This window comes from Acartia tonsa, chromosome 5 (assembly GCF_053477335.1).
Source record: "Acartia tonsa isolate MP-2025a chromosome 5, ASM5347733v1, whole genome shotgun sequence".
Lineage (NCBI taxonomy): Eukaryota > Metazoa > Arthropoda > Copepoda > Calanoida > Acartiidae > Acartia > Acartia tonsa.
Window position 1 is genome coordinate 21,146,750 of NC_137264.1, and position 15,148 is coordinate 21,161,897.

Consider the following 15,148-nt stretch of genomic DNA (forward strand, 5'->3'; position numbering starts at 1 on the left):
TTAATCTTCCCATTTATAATGATAAACAAAAATAATCCCTATCTAAAAATTAAAATTATTAGTGGTAAGGTTGGAATAATGTTATTTTGTACAACCCAATTAATACTTAATCTTAATCAAAAAGTGTTTAGACTAACGTTTGGTAGAAGAGTTATATTTAAAACCAAAGCATAGATTATAGTTATTTCTCGCATCGTATTATAAACGGTCTTCCGCGGATATAGAAAGTACAATTATGAGATTAGAACTGGTTTTTTTAGCCCCGAGGTGCCGAAGTCTTTCATAAAATGTTACTTTTAAACTTGTAAAAAAGTGTTCACGAAAATGTTTTAATTATTTATAGAATATAAATCACAAATTATTGAGCAAAATACAATTTATAAATAAAATTTAAACATAAAAAACAAGTACATTTATTTTCATGAAAACAAATCAAACATTTAATCAAATTTATTTTTGTATAATAACAATAAAATACCCTTTTTAATGTTAAATGTACATAGGTTCGTTAGAAATGAAGATACTTCAAATATCTGTCTGTCCGTCTGTCTGTCCATGACACTTGACAGGAAATCTGAATTTAATGAAGAAAAAAGATTTTTTGGCTGATAATTACGATAGGTTTCTATACTTTGTTTAAAGATTCTTCTTTACAATGAACATCCACTTTATAACTTTTCTTGTTCGTCTGTCAATTTAGCTTTTCCTAATATCTAAATGAGAATTTGTTTTATTTTAATGTTTCACTACTTATAGATGTTAATATCCGTGTTTAGATGTGCACTAAAATCCCAAAAGTACATAAGCAACATGCATTAATTTTAAAACAACACATTTTTTAACAAAATAAAATAAATTATTTACTTTGTTAAAATAATTTCATGTACATACATTAATTTGTAAAAATTCTTTGGTCTAAACAAAGTTGGTTTTATGCATAAGAAACACAGCTTGAAGTTTGAAATGAAAACAGAAATTGACTTTCCACAAATTTATAGACAGATGTTAAAAGTTTACTTCGAAAAGCAATGTCTTCAAAATTATTATGGGGTTTTTCGACGAAGGTGAACTTCGTGGTAAGAGGTAACTGAAAATGAACTTAAAATTTTTTTCTCAAAATCAATTGAATGATGCCTAACTTTAAAATTTTATACAAATTTTTTATCTTTTTTGCATGCTTTTGTGAATAATTATGTTTATTATATTTTCAACCGTCAAATCTTTGCTAAGGTCTAAAAAGATAAAATGAATAACTATGTTTGAAAGGTCATTTTCAAATTATTGCTTAGATGCAAACTAATCTAGATCTTAAATGATATAAAATTTTAATTTCTACTTCTTTTTAAACGTACCTTAAAAGATAGTTTTTTACAAGGGTAATTAAGGTAAATACATAGGAGTAAAACTTTAAGATTTTTACTTTTACTGTATAATACTTTAATATTGGAAGACAGTTTTATGTATATTATATACAATATACATATCATACATAGAAAGGCAGAAATAGCTTTTGTTTTAAAAAGACTAATCATAAATATTAAAATTTAAATTTAAATTTAAATATTAACGACTTAGAATTTGCAAACAACATAAACTGGATCTGAATCTAAACCGCGACGAAGAAATATGTCTAGAATAGTTTTTTAAGGTTGGTCGAAGGAAACGATAATAAAAATAGTAAGATGTTTTTAAGTTTCTTCAAGGTTTAGGAATGAGCTAAGGTTTTAACCAGCTAGCTATTTATCAAATTTAGAATAATAGTTTGTTAAACAATATAGAAATTAAAGCAAATAAAAAAAATTTTAAAAGCCAAAACATCATGTTCTAAAAAGCATAAGTTTTAAGAAATAAATTTACAAAAACATATAGAGGCCGAAAACTTTTTTTTTCGTTTTTTTTTTATTTTGTAGGCAAAATATATTTCTTTCCAGGAAAAATAAACACTATTATTTTTATTTACTTTTGAAATCTGACTGATTGCAAAGTGAACCAGTCTAATGAAAGTCACACTCAGTGTCCCAGTATTTTTGGTCAGTCCTATTTTTATTTTTATGATAAAGAGGAGCAAATCTTGCCAAATTTCGAGTTTCATTCTGTAGTTCCTCCAAAGAGTTCTCCTAAAAAATATTCGATATTTAGATAGATAAGTTAAAACTGTATTATTTTCTAAGTTGGTATTTAAAACAGTATCACTTGGAACACCGACATCCAGTAAAATAGTACAGGGGCAATTATCTAGTCAGCTAAATAGTTTTTCTTAAGATAAAATATGTATTCTAATCGAATTATGGATCATCTCAAGAAATTAACAAATGATATTTTTTTGTCTTGTTAAATCATTTTTGTTATCTTTCAATATAAAAAGACAAACTTCTGACAAACTAGCAATTGATTTTGTAATCAATATTTGGGTAAAATTGTGGTGAAATATATATCTTTTAGATGAACAATCTACAATATTACCTTTTCTAAGGAATAGTCCACTTCTCCCCAAATAGTTCTTCTATGACGTAAGATTAAGCCAAACAGGTTTTAAAATAGTTAGAAAAAAACAAAGTAATTTTAATAGGCATAAGAAAATTTTTAAAGGGCTTGATTTTTTGTGTACTGTAAAGTATTCCATAACAACTGTGTAATGAAACTATCCTGGTCAATTTTCTAAGATAAATATCTCAATGTGAAAATTTTTCAGGAAATAATACGTTAAGATGAAATTTTGTTTGACACATTCAAACGCTAAAATTGTACCCCATAATCGTCTAAAATAAACAATCTAATTCTTTAAATAGGAAAAGCGTCTGGCAGCACATTTTCACACCAAAATATAATTAAATGTTTAGCTTAACAGTTCCTTAATGCTGAAATCCCACGAGAATGTCCAGATATCTTGACTCCGTTTCGCTGAACAGAAAATTAAAGTCAGAACAAGGAGCATAATGTACATATGTAGGTGGTACTTTGATAATGAGTTTTATAGTAAAAATAACAGTTGGACGCACAATTAGACAGGCAAATATTGGGACATACCAAGACGTATTTTATTGACTGGTATAAAGTAACAGTCTAAACCTAATTATTGATATTTAAAATTCGTTGAGGTTAATTTTGTTAATCATAAATTCGGGGTTTAATTAATCTGTGACGGGTACCTCTTATCGTAAATTTGGACATGTTAGCATTGTCTTATTTCAAACTTGGTATAATGATTCCAGAAAGTCCATATATCCATTAAAAACATATTTACATACAATTTTGTTTAATTTTCTTTTTAATTATCGCTTTATGGATGTTGTAATCCTTAACTATCTATTATTAAACTAATCATTAGATACGTACCTTGAAAGGTTTTGAAGTTACAGTTCTAACTTCTGGTATATTTCTGTAGGCCTAATTAAATATGGTTTTATTAGAGTTAATGATTGAAATAATCTTTTGTATCGGTCTAAATATTGTTAATTGTTTATTAAAATTAAAATTAAATATTAAAAAATGTTGTTATCATGTCAAAATAAGACTTATGTAGTCAATAGAAGCACAGCACCAAGTTTCCATTTTCAAGTTAGGAACAAAAAAATAGCCTAAAACTATACTAAGATTTTAATATAAAATTAATCATAAGAAGCTTCCCCAAAATTCAGAACTAAATCGGTTTAGTGGCTTGACGATTAAAAAAACGTTGCTATATTAAAATAGGTTTCGTTAAGCTCATTTCTGATAGCTGTTAAACAGGCTCATGAACCATTAAACTTGGGTCAAATACAAATAATTATTACCTCATATATTTGATTAATTTTGTCCTCAGAATATTTATCCTGTGGTAGCTCCAAGGTTGCTTCGTTTCGGTTATGATCAATATACAATACCTGAACAGGGATGAAAACATCTATAAGTAGCGAAGCTCAGTTGTAAAAATAAATTTTAGTCAGGTATAGAAGAAAGAATTACATACTGGTACCAAGAAATAGATACTTATATATTAAAAAATTTCAGGAGTCTTTTAAAACAGCTCGGAAAATCTACTTTTCTTATACCATTTAGATGCAAAACCAAAGAGGTTTAAACAGAAAAAAAACAATTAGATTCAAAGAAGATTTTATTTTAGAATATGTACCTGAACAAAATACTTAGTATTTAGAAGATTCCATCCTGTATAGTTCCGTAAGTTAGTTCCAATACCCATTCTAAACAAATAAGCTAGTAATGTTTCTATGTAAAAGATGAAAATGATTCTGATTCTATAAAACTATGGTATGTCCGTCTTTCCAAACGACCATCTATACGTTAAAGTATGATAACAAAAATGTAAGTTGTTATGTATGATATGTTATCTATCCGTCTGTATGTCAGTCTAGGTAGAATCTATCTATCTTATCTATCTATCGATCTAATTAATTATCTTGCTATCTACCTATCCATCCATCTTACTTGAGAATCATTCTTGTCTTTGGGTGTGGATGAACCCCCTCAACCCAGGCAAAAAGAACTCCCTTCAACTTCAAATATTCACTACGAATGGCCTGAAGAAAAAGTAAATTAAATTTAATAATAACAAGTATTTCCACTATTACTCGAACAGTAGTCTGTTGTGTTGACCGCATAATAAAGCAAAACGGGAAAGTTTTATGATAAATCAATGTTAATAATAATCTAAATGTAAATCTATGAAATTAGTTTATCTTGTTGAAATTAAACACTTTTATGAAGTCTAAAATACATTTATTATCCATAGCATTGTATGCTTGTTCTAAATTAATCAAATGTTATTAATTTAATAAATTAATGTCAATAATGCTTTTATACGATGGAAATCGAAATGAGACAACTATTCCCTTCATAGAAGCTCTTATGGATTGATAGACGATGAAGGTTAAAGATTTCATGCATATTAGGCAAGGAAATCTGCACATGTAATTTATTATCTATAATTCAAAGTAGAACGATGTCTGTCTGTCTATATATAAAAAAAATCCCCCCCCCCCCAAATTCTTTTTTAAATTTTCTTTTAAATCTAAAATACGAAAAATTGGTTTGATCAAACCTCTTGGGGCGAATTGAAAAGAAGGGGAGGGAGGGGGAGTAGATTTTCATATTTTTGTTTATTCACTTTAGGTCAGTTTAGATTAGGTTATATTGGGCACTGGGTAGTCCCGCAAGTTTATGGCATCAGAGAGAGGATTGGCACTGGACAAGAATACCAGCCCCTTATTTTTTTATATGTTTCAAAATTATGGAAGGGGTGTTGAGTTCTATGGGTTCAGACATTTTGAGGAAAAGCACCGCCAATCCAATTTAGACAAGAAGAATACAACAAGTAGAAACTCATAAAAAAAGTTCTATCTACAATTGTAGCCGTGAAAATTGTGTTACCCACGTACACTTTCTTGTGGATAGAATGTTCGAATACGTAATGACGGACATTTAGTAATAAGATATATTCTACATTAGTACATATGTACGAATTGTTTTTGTTATATGTTTCTTTGAAATAAAGTTGTAGTCTTAGACAATTATTATAATTACTTAGAATTATCAAGTTTCCTTGTAATCATTCTATACAAACTATTCATATATAAAAGTAATAGGACGTCTATCTGTGTGTATCGGAAAGATTTCTATAATAGATGAACCGATTTGGATCTCCTTTACATTGTAGCCTAAAGGGTCCTGGGAAAGTGAATAACTATTTTGGGGGAGGAAACCACAATCCTATCAGTAGATCGATCCTTGAAAAAAATTACTCCCCCCCCCCCTCCTTTACCATTCCAGTGCCCCTAAAAGCCTCTAGGGACACAACCGCTAATATAGATATAGAGTAATCACATTTATGATTCGTTTTAAAACTGAAACTTTTCTATTTTTCCATCAATATTTTAGCCCGCCCATAACGGATAGTTCAGAGGTGGATTCTTAAAAAAATTTGCCCCACTAATCGCTTAGTGGGGCAAAATTGTTTTCGTGAAAAAAACCACTAAAATCACATTAAAAATCTACAAAAATTAAACAAAATCATAGAAGGGTTAACATAAGATTTTATTTAATTTTTGTAGATTTTTTATGTGATTTTGGAGGATTTTTCACGAAAACAATTTTGCACCACTAAGCGATTAGTGGCGCAAATTTTTTGTAAGAATCCACTTCAGATCGTAAATGTTAGAATATTTCTGTGTAATTTTGGTAATCGTCCTTTTCTATATCCTTGATAATAAGCCAAAATTATTTCTTGTTAAAACCTATCCATTTATCCCTTGACTAATGTAGACACATAATTTTCAACTAAAGAACTAGTAACTACACAACCACAACTTATATCAACCTTTATTTGTACATAATTAATTATATGTAAACGTAGGTGTGTCATAATTTTACACTGAAATCTTAAAAGCAGCAAACCAAAACCAATGATTTTATATCATACTGTTCAAAACTTATTTTTGTGTCCAAAAATCGCCAATTGATGTCAGAATAATTTGCCAGTAGGTTTGAGCCTTTAAAGGTGAAAGAGAGTGAGAAAATCTAATAAAATCTAATAAGATCTAAATGTGAGCAAGCTTCCAGTCAAATGCGCTTATTAGTTCAAACTATTTTTAAATATGCGTTTAATTATAATATGCGTTTGGTCAACATTACGAACAGTAAGGCTTAATAAGCGAGTATGAATGGAAGCTTGCTAACAATTTTACGGATTATCGCGCAAGCATATTGGGAAATAATGGCACACTATTAATATATTTATGAAGTTAATAAATCTATTACTCTAGATAGTCAATCAGACACAATTTATCCTAAAGAAGAGTTTTGTTTTTTTAGGATTGTTAATATTTAGTCACGTATAATTTTGACGATTTAATTTCCATTAGCAAAGCGTTATCCTAAGAAATCCATCTACTTTGATTTAAAAATAATAGAATTAATATATAGAATAATTTCCTTTTTGTACTAAAATGGGATCAAATTGTGGTCCAATTAAGGAATTGACCATCTAGAATTTCTGTATTTATTATGTGGGTATATAAATGATCAAAAACAAGTTTACATAACAAGGTTTTCAAACTAAAACCAAACTTATTTTCAGATCTTTCAACTTTGTTTCCAGGTCTATATAATAAATTAGAGGTTTCAAAGAGGAAATAAATAAGAGGGCACATCTGGTCTTTCGAATATATAAGTCGGTCTAAGAGTAAAAACATATGCTTCCCGTTACATATAGGAGCTCTGTTCTCGAAAAGTAGAGAGGTAGAGAGATCAAAAAAAGCGTAAAACCTTTTAAACCTATGCGTTATTTCAACATTTAAATATTTTGGCAAGTTTTTAAGATAAACACAATCATCTCCCCCCCCTGTATTCATGTGCACGCCTATGTCTGGGTGTGCAGGGTGTGTAGAACATAATTAACTCCCTCCCCCTTCCTATCCATATGCATGCCTATTTCTGGGTATGCCGGGTGTGTAAAACATAATTAACTCACTCCCCCTTCCTATTCATGTGCACGCCTATATCTGGGTGTGCAGGGTGTGTAGAACATAATTAACTCCCTCCCCCTTCCTATTCATGTGCACGCCTATGTCTGGATGTGCTGGGTGTGAAGAACATAATTAACTCCCTCCCCCTTCCTATTCATGTGCATGCCTATTTCTGGGTATGCCGGGTGTGTAAAACATAATTAACTCCCTCCCCCTTCCTATTCATGTGCACGCCTATGTCTGGGTGTGCAGGGTGTGTAGAACATAATTAACTCCCTCACTTCCCCGCTATTCATGTGCACGCCTCTATCTGTGTGTGCCGGGTTTGTAGAACATAATTAACTCTCTCCCCCCTGTATTCATGTGCATGCCTATGTCTGGGTGTGCAAGGTGTATAGAACTTAATTAACTCTCCCCCTCTATTCATGTGCACGCCTATGTCTGGGTGTGTAGAACATAATCAACTCCCTCATTTCCCCGCTATTCATGTGCACGTCTATATCTGGGTGTCCAGAGTGTGTAGAACATAATTAATTCCTCCCCCCTCTATTCATGTGCACGTCTATATCTGGGTGTCCAGAGTGTGTAGAACATAATTAATTCCCCCCCCCCCTCTATTCATGTGCACGCCTATGTCTGGTAGTGCCGGGTAAGTAGAACAAAATTTACTCCCTCTCCCCCCCCTGTATTTATGTGCACGCCTATGTCTGGGTGTGCAGGGTGTGTAGAACATAATTAAATCTCCCCCCCCTGTATTCATGTGCACGCCTATGTCTGGGTGTGCAGGGTGTGTAGAACATAATTAACTCTCCCCCCCTCCTGTATTCATGTGCACGACTATGTCTGGATGTGGCGGTTGTATAGAACATAATTAAATCCCCCCCCCCCCTTCTATATTCATGTGCACGACTATGTCTGGATGTGGCGGTTGTATAGAACATAATTAAATTCCCCCCCCCCCCCTTCTATATTTATGTGCACGCCTATGTCTTGATGTGCCGGGTGTGTAGAACATAATTAACGAAAATCTATAAAGAGAAGAAACAAAAGCAAACAACAGGTTTTAACTTCACAGGTTTACAGATAGGTAGATAGCAACAGAAGAGATATACAGATAGATAGCAACAGAATTTATGGACAAATAGATAGACAGTTAGTTAGATAGGACCAGAAAACATACAGATAGATAGAAGATTTAATTGTATATGATTAAAGATAGCTGATAAACAAAGCAAAGAAAAATTTTATAAAAATATACATATAGTAGATAGACAATAGATAAAGTTAGATAGAGAGATAGATTAGAATGTGGATAGAACATTATATTATACTAGCGGCTTCGCCTCTAGCCTCTAGGGGCTTTGCCCCAAGAGGTTTTTTCAAACCAATTTTTCGTAATTTGGATTTTTAAAAAATATATCTAAAAAAAAATTGTTCTCTTGGGGGGGGGGGGGAAATTTTTTTTTAATGGGGGGGGGTAGTCGACCCCACTATTTTAATTTTAGTTTTAAAAAGAAAGATATTTTTTTTGGGGGGTTATTTTTATTTTTGGGGGAGGTTCGGGGTGTCCCACCCCCCAAGAAAATAGTTATAAACCTTCCCGGGACCTATGAGAAGCTACCCTGTAAAGGAGAACCCGATAGGTTCAGCGGTTAGCGAGATCCTTCGCTACAAACAAACAGACACACAGACAAACAGACAGACATCGTTCTACTTTGTATTATAGACTAGCGGCTACGCCCCTAGCCTCTAGGGACTTTGCCCCAAGAGGTTTGATCAAACTAATTTTTCGTATTTAAGATTTAAAAGAAAAAGAAAAAAAAATTTTGGGGGGGGTTATTCGACCCCATTATTTTAATTTTAAAAAGAATTTTTTTTTGAGGGGGGGTATTTTTCATTTTTTTGGGGGGTTGAGAGTGTCCCACCCCCCAAGAAAATAGTTAAAAACCTTCCCGGGACCTATGAGAAGCTACCCTGTAAAGGAGAACCCGATCGGTTCAGCGGTTAGCGAGATCCTTCGCTACAAACAAACAGACACACAGACAAACAGACAGACATCGTTCTACTTTGTATTATAGATTGATCAAGTATAGTATTGTTTTAGATTTGTTTATTGTATAGTAGTTAGACATAAAGATGAATAGTTGAAAACAGACTGAATTGTGGCAGGTGTCCTTTTTGTAAGTGAACCTTAACACTAAAATAACTCATCTTTTTTGTTAAAAGTACTTACAGATAAAGGTTACTATATTACAGGGAAACAAAAAATGAACCCAATTTTTCATAGTTAGAAAATATTTTTTTACTTCCTGCTTTAAAAGAAGGCAACCCCTAAAACAAGAAGTTATGGTAGGAAAAAAAAGAATTAATTTTTACCTTCATTTGATGGTTATTATAAAGTCCAGGCTCAAATTCCAAATGAGCAACTAACTTCTCATCCTAAAGAATGTTTTATTTCTTTACAGAAAAATATTTATTTCTGCCTTTCTATTCGTCTTTCTGTCTATTTGTCCATCTATCTATCAATCAATATAATTATAAGTCTAGCTGTCTTTATAGTTATCTATCAATCTTTATATATATACTATCGGCTGCCTATAGTATCTATATTCTCTAAGAGACGGGAAATAAAATAAAAAGCTAAAAAACATCATTGCATTTTTGTAAATTCCCATAAAATGAAAAACTCAATCGGTTCCGTTATTATCAAAATCTTAAGATACAGACAACGAAACTTACTATTTTATATAAAAGGATATATCTATATGTATACTGTATAGGTATATATATGTATATATCTATTATATAATCATATCTCATGAAAAGAAATATTAACAACCCTTATACATATAGTTGAGACTAATAGTATATATCTAGATATAGGTATATCTATCTATATAAATTAAGTATACCTCATGATAAGAAATATTAACAACTCCATACATATAGTTGAGACTAATAGGATCTATCTATATATAGGTATATCTATCTATATAATCATACCCCATGATAAGAAATATTGACAACTCCATACATATAGTTGAGACTAATAGTATCAATCTATATATAGGTATATCTATCTATATAATTTATTAATTATACCTCATGATAAGAAATATTGACAACTCCATACATAATGTTGAGACTAAAATTATCTATCTAGATATCGGTATATCTATCTATATAATCATACCACATGATAAGAAATATTAACAACTCAATACATATAGTTGAGACTAATAGTATCTATCTATATATAGGTATATCTATCTATATAATTTATTAATTATACCTCATGATAAGAAATATTGACAACTCCATACATAATGTTGAGACTAATAATATATATCTATATATAGGTATATCTATCTATATAATTATACCTCATGATAAGAAATATTAACAACTCCATACATATAGTTGAGACTAATAGTATCTATCTATATATAGGTATATCTATCTATATAATTTATTAATTATACCTCATGATAAGAAATATTGACAACTCCATACATAATGTTGAGACTAATAATATATATCTATATATAGGTATATCTATCTATATAATTATACCTCATGATAAGAAATATTAACAACTCCATACATATAGTTGAGACTAATAGTATCTATCTATATATAGGTATATCTATCTATATAATTTATTAATTATACCTCATGATAAGAAATATTGACAACTCCATACATAATGTTGAGACTAATAATATATATCTATATATAGGTATATCTATCTATATAATTATACCTCATGATAAGAAATATTAACAACTCCATACATATAGTTGAGACTAATAGTATCTATCTATATATAGGTATATCTATCTATATAATTTATTAATTATACCTCATGATAAGAAATATTGACAACTCCATACATATAGTTGAGACTAATAATATATATCTAGATATCGGTATATCTATCTATATAATCATACCACATGATAAGAAATATTAACAACTCAATACATATAGTTGAGACTAATAGTATCTATCTATATATAGGTATATCTATCTATATAATTTATTAATTATACATCATGATAAGAAATATTGACAACTCCATACATAATGTTGAGACTAATAGTATCTATATATACATAGGTATATCTATCTATATAATTATACCTCATGATAAGAAATATTAACAACTCCATACATATAGTTGAGACTAATATTATGTATCTATATATAGGTATATCTATCTATATAAGTATACCTCATGATAAGAAATATTAACAACCCCATACATATAGTTGAGACTAGACCAATCATTATAGTAGTGTATTGAAGCTGGAGTCATATGCAGAGGGTTGAACTTGACCAAGATTCTGTAGGTTAGGCGGCAGTTCTGAAATAAAAAATCAAATAAAAAAACGAGTAGGGATGACTATTTTTATATCTATACACCATATAAGTAAACCTGTCTTTTAAAATTTATAAAAAAAAAAAACAAAGCTCTGCAAATCAGAAAGTAAGAAAACATTAAAAATAAAGAGTTACAACGTATTTAATATTCAACATTACTCATTTAGAATCTATAACAACAAGGATGACAACATCCATAAAAGCGAAGCACTGAAACGGTAGGACAAACGGTCATTAACATTTGTATAGTGTCAGTTCTGAATAATCAAAATAAAAATGTATAAGAGTCGAACCAAAATTGTAAGTAAATTTGTTGAAAAACTGCTTGATATAGGATAATGTTTATGGACATACTTATATTTTAGGACTTGATTATAGAGTTGCTTCGCTTATAATATTATACTTTGTTGTCCAAGGAATTAATACACAAAAAAATCAGATCAATCGGATGATTATATCACATGAAAATTTGTTGTTAAAAAAGTAAAAAAAATGTTATGTTTAAAATGGACATACGGACATTCTGGTAATGATTATAGAGTTGCTACTCTTTCTAAATCGTACCTAACTACTACAGGAATCATCATGCAAAGTTTGAAATCGATAGAACAATTCTAACATGCCTAAATTAACGAATAAAAGCTATCTATTTCGGACGGACCTACGGACGGACGGACGGACCGACCCTAATTATAGAAAAGCTTCGCTTTTAAAAATATCTTAATTCTGGAAGCGTTATATGAATAGTGAATTAGTTAATATGGAGATAATATAATAAATTATATACAAACTTTTTAATTAATAAAATCACACATTTTTACTTAAAAGACAAAGTCATTCTTGTAAATACGAAGCTAGTAAAAGTGGCGGGAATAGTCCCTTTCGTAACATCGCTCCATAAGGGGCGATTAGTCGTATTTTTAAAATGCCTTTTTTATTGGTTATTTTAGGTTAGGTTAGGTTATATTGGGTTATGTTAGGTTAAATTGGGTTAGGTGATTGCCCCACAGGGTTAAGTAATTGGCCCCGCAGGGTTAGAGCCCCCCGCAGGGGCTAGAAATAGGAGAAAAGCTACTGTGAAAAATACGAAGAATCGCCCCATATAATGCGATGTTACGAAAGGGACTATACCCAAAGTGGCTGACTCAAATTATGACGTCAAAATGAAATTAACCAATGAGAGGCCAGTATACACTGTAATTGACCAATTGTAAAATTTATAGTGGCCTCTCATTGGTTAATTTTTTTGACGTCATAATCTGAGTCAGCCTTTTTTACTAGCTTCGTAAATACGGGCATACATTACATACATGCCATGATTACCGAGTGGTCACGCTAGTAGTAATTAGATATTACGGCACGGGTATGGAAAGTGGGCGTGGTTAAGGGAGCAATAAATATATCTTCTTGTGAAGGGTAGAGGGGGTGGAGTTTAATTTACTCTTTGACGTTAGATCTTCTTATGGTATGTGTTTTATAATTTAAGCTAAAATGTTTTGTGGTGACATGTAAAGTAAAAAGAAAAAATTTAATGACAACTAAAAAACTAAACCAATTCCAAATGGTAGATTTCCCATTTTTGATTACTACGTTATTTGTGGTATAAACAAATAAAAAAAATTAAGAGGGGTGAGATTTTTTTGTTTTTGGGGGTTTTGGGGGGTCCCATCCCTCAAGAAAATAGCCGAAAATCAACACAGGACCAGTAGGTATATTCCCTAAAGAGTAGAATCCAATCGGTTCAGTGGTTACCGAGATCTGAAGAGACAGACGGGCAGACGGATGGACAGACGGACGGACGGATGGACAGACGGACACACATCATTCTACTTTATATTACAGAAAGCAAAAATAAAAGTAAATTATTACATTTTACTTAGACATTTGTCTGTTTGTTTAATTTTACTTTTTTAAATTCTAAATTAATCTGCAAATAGTGTTCATTTTCACTGTATTAGATAATTTTCAAGATAAATTAGCTACTTATAAAAAAATAATTTGTTTTGTGGAAGCATAGTTCTGCTTTGTGTTCTGATAATTAGCTTTTGCCAAAGATTCTTTTTCTTAACTTCTTTTTAAATATAGGTGTCCATGTAAACCCGCAATAAAATTTTTCGACCAAAGTAAAATAATCTTTGATTTTATTGAAGAAACAATTTTAAGGTTCTTTATGTTATTTTCGTCATTAAAGTACACTTTAAAAAAACAATTACTTTACATTAATTTAGACAACTTTTATAGTATTATATTTTGCGATTCAGGTAATATGTTTACAATACCGGTCAAGAAGTGATGTAATAACACATGAGAATCATACAATTAAAATTATAATTATCTTATATAACGTTCGCTTTATAAACCTATTCTATTTTCTCTAAATTTTTCTAATTTATAAATTTGATGATAAAACTGTATCTTTGATTTTGTTTTCTGGTTTGCTGCGCTATTTATAAACATATTCATCTTTGTTTAGAATTTGTCTTAAATTAATGGATGTTTTCAAATTAATATTAGCAAAAATAATTTAACGTTTTTGTAGAAACATCCCCTTTTCAACACTGATCTTAATTATTAGATTTTCTTTACTTACTGTGCCGACTAAGCATTTTAACTATAATATAACTAACTATTCACATTTCTAGTACAGCTATTCTATTAGGTTGTAGGTCTTTCCTTTAGTGTGTTCTTTTCATAACGAGTTATCTTGAAAACTTGAAGTATTCAAAGGTTTACATGTTACAGAAGGAACATATCCTATTACTAAAAAAGTAAGGTTTTTTTGTATGAAGCTTAAGATCTGAATAACTACCGAACCAATTTAGATCCTATGATGGATAGTATATTTCATTTTCAGATTTAAGATTGTGTGATGGTTTTATGCAATTTTTCTAGCCCCTAAATGCTATGGGCGTATTCGCTAGTAGATAATATCTATGTAACAGCGGCGAGTTAGCACCCCTAGCTTAAAATAGTGTCATTCATAGGACTTATTTTTTTAACATTAAAAGATGCTAAGGCCATAACTGTACGTGAAAAAAAGAGGCGCGCAATTTTGCACAGGATAAAACATAACTTTACTATTACATTACAAACTTCTATTACGTTTTTTCCCAATATTTGTGTCCTTGTTTTCCTAATTACTTTGGAACATTTACAAAACCAAACTTGTGTAATAGTAAAATTTCTATTTTTGGCGCAAAAATGTTTTAGTCTTGGAAAGAACAAAATTAAAAGTGCGAAAATAAATTTAGCATGGGCTAACAATACAAAATATGACTTTCTATTGGCAACCAATCTTTGTCTAG

General features: G+C 30.5%; 1 protein-coding gene across 1 annotated transcript in view; it reads right to left on the reverse strand.

Annotated features, from left to right (window-relative positions):
* Window positions 1–279: 279 nt before the first annotated feature.
* The window catches only part of LOC145319005 (uncharacterized), a 28,559-nt gene continuing 13,690 nt past the window's right edge, over window positions 280–15,148 (reverse strand). The window contains exons 11-19 of the mRNA XM_080160820.1: window positions 11,695–11,826; window positions 9,837–9,899; window positions 4,426–4,517; window positions 4,112–4,181; window positions 3,774–3,863; window positions 3,337–3,387; window positions 2,852–2,901; window positions 2,464–2,503; window positions 280–2,117 (exon numbers count right to left, since the gene is read on the reverse strand). Of these exons, the coding sequence (XP_080016946.1) occupies window positions 1,995–2,117; window positions 2,464–2,503; window positions 2,852–2,901; window positions 3,337–3,387; window positions 3,774–3,863; window positions 4,112–4,181; window positions 4,426–4,517; window positions 9,837–9,899; window positions 11,695–11,826 (711 nt within the window). The 3' untranslated portion in view covers window positions 280–1,994. The remainder of the gene's footprint in view (window positions 2,118–2,463; window positions 2,504–2,851; window positions 2,902–3,336; window positions 3,388–3,773; window positions 3,864–4,111; window positions 4,182–4,425; window positions 4,518–9,836; window positions 9,900–11,694; window positions 11,827–15,148) is intronic.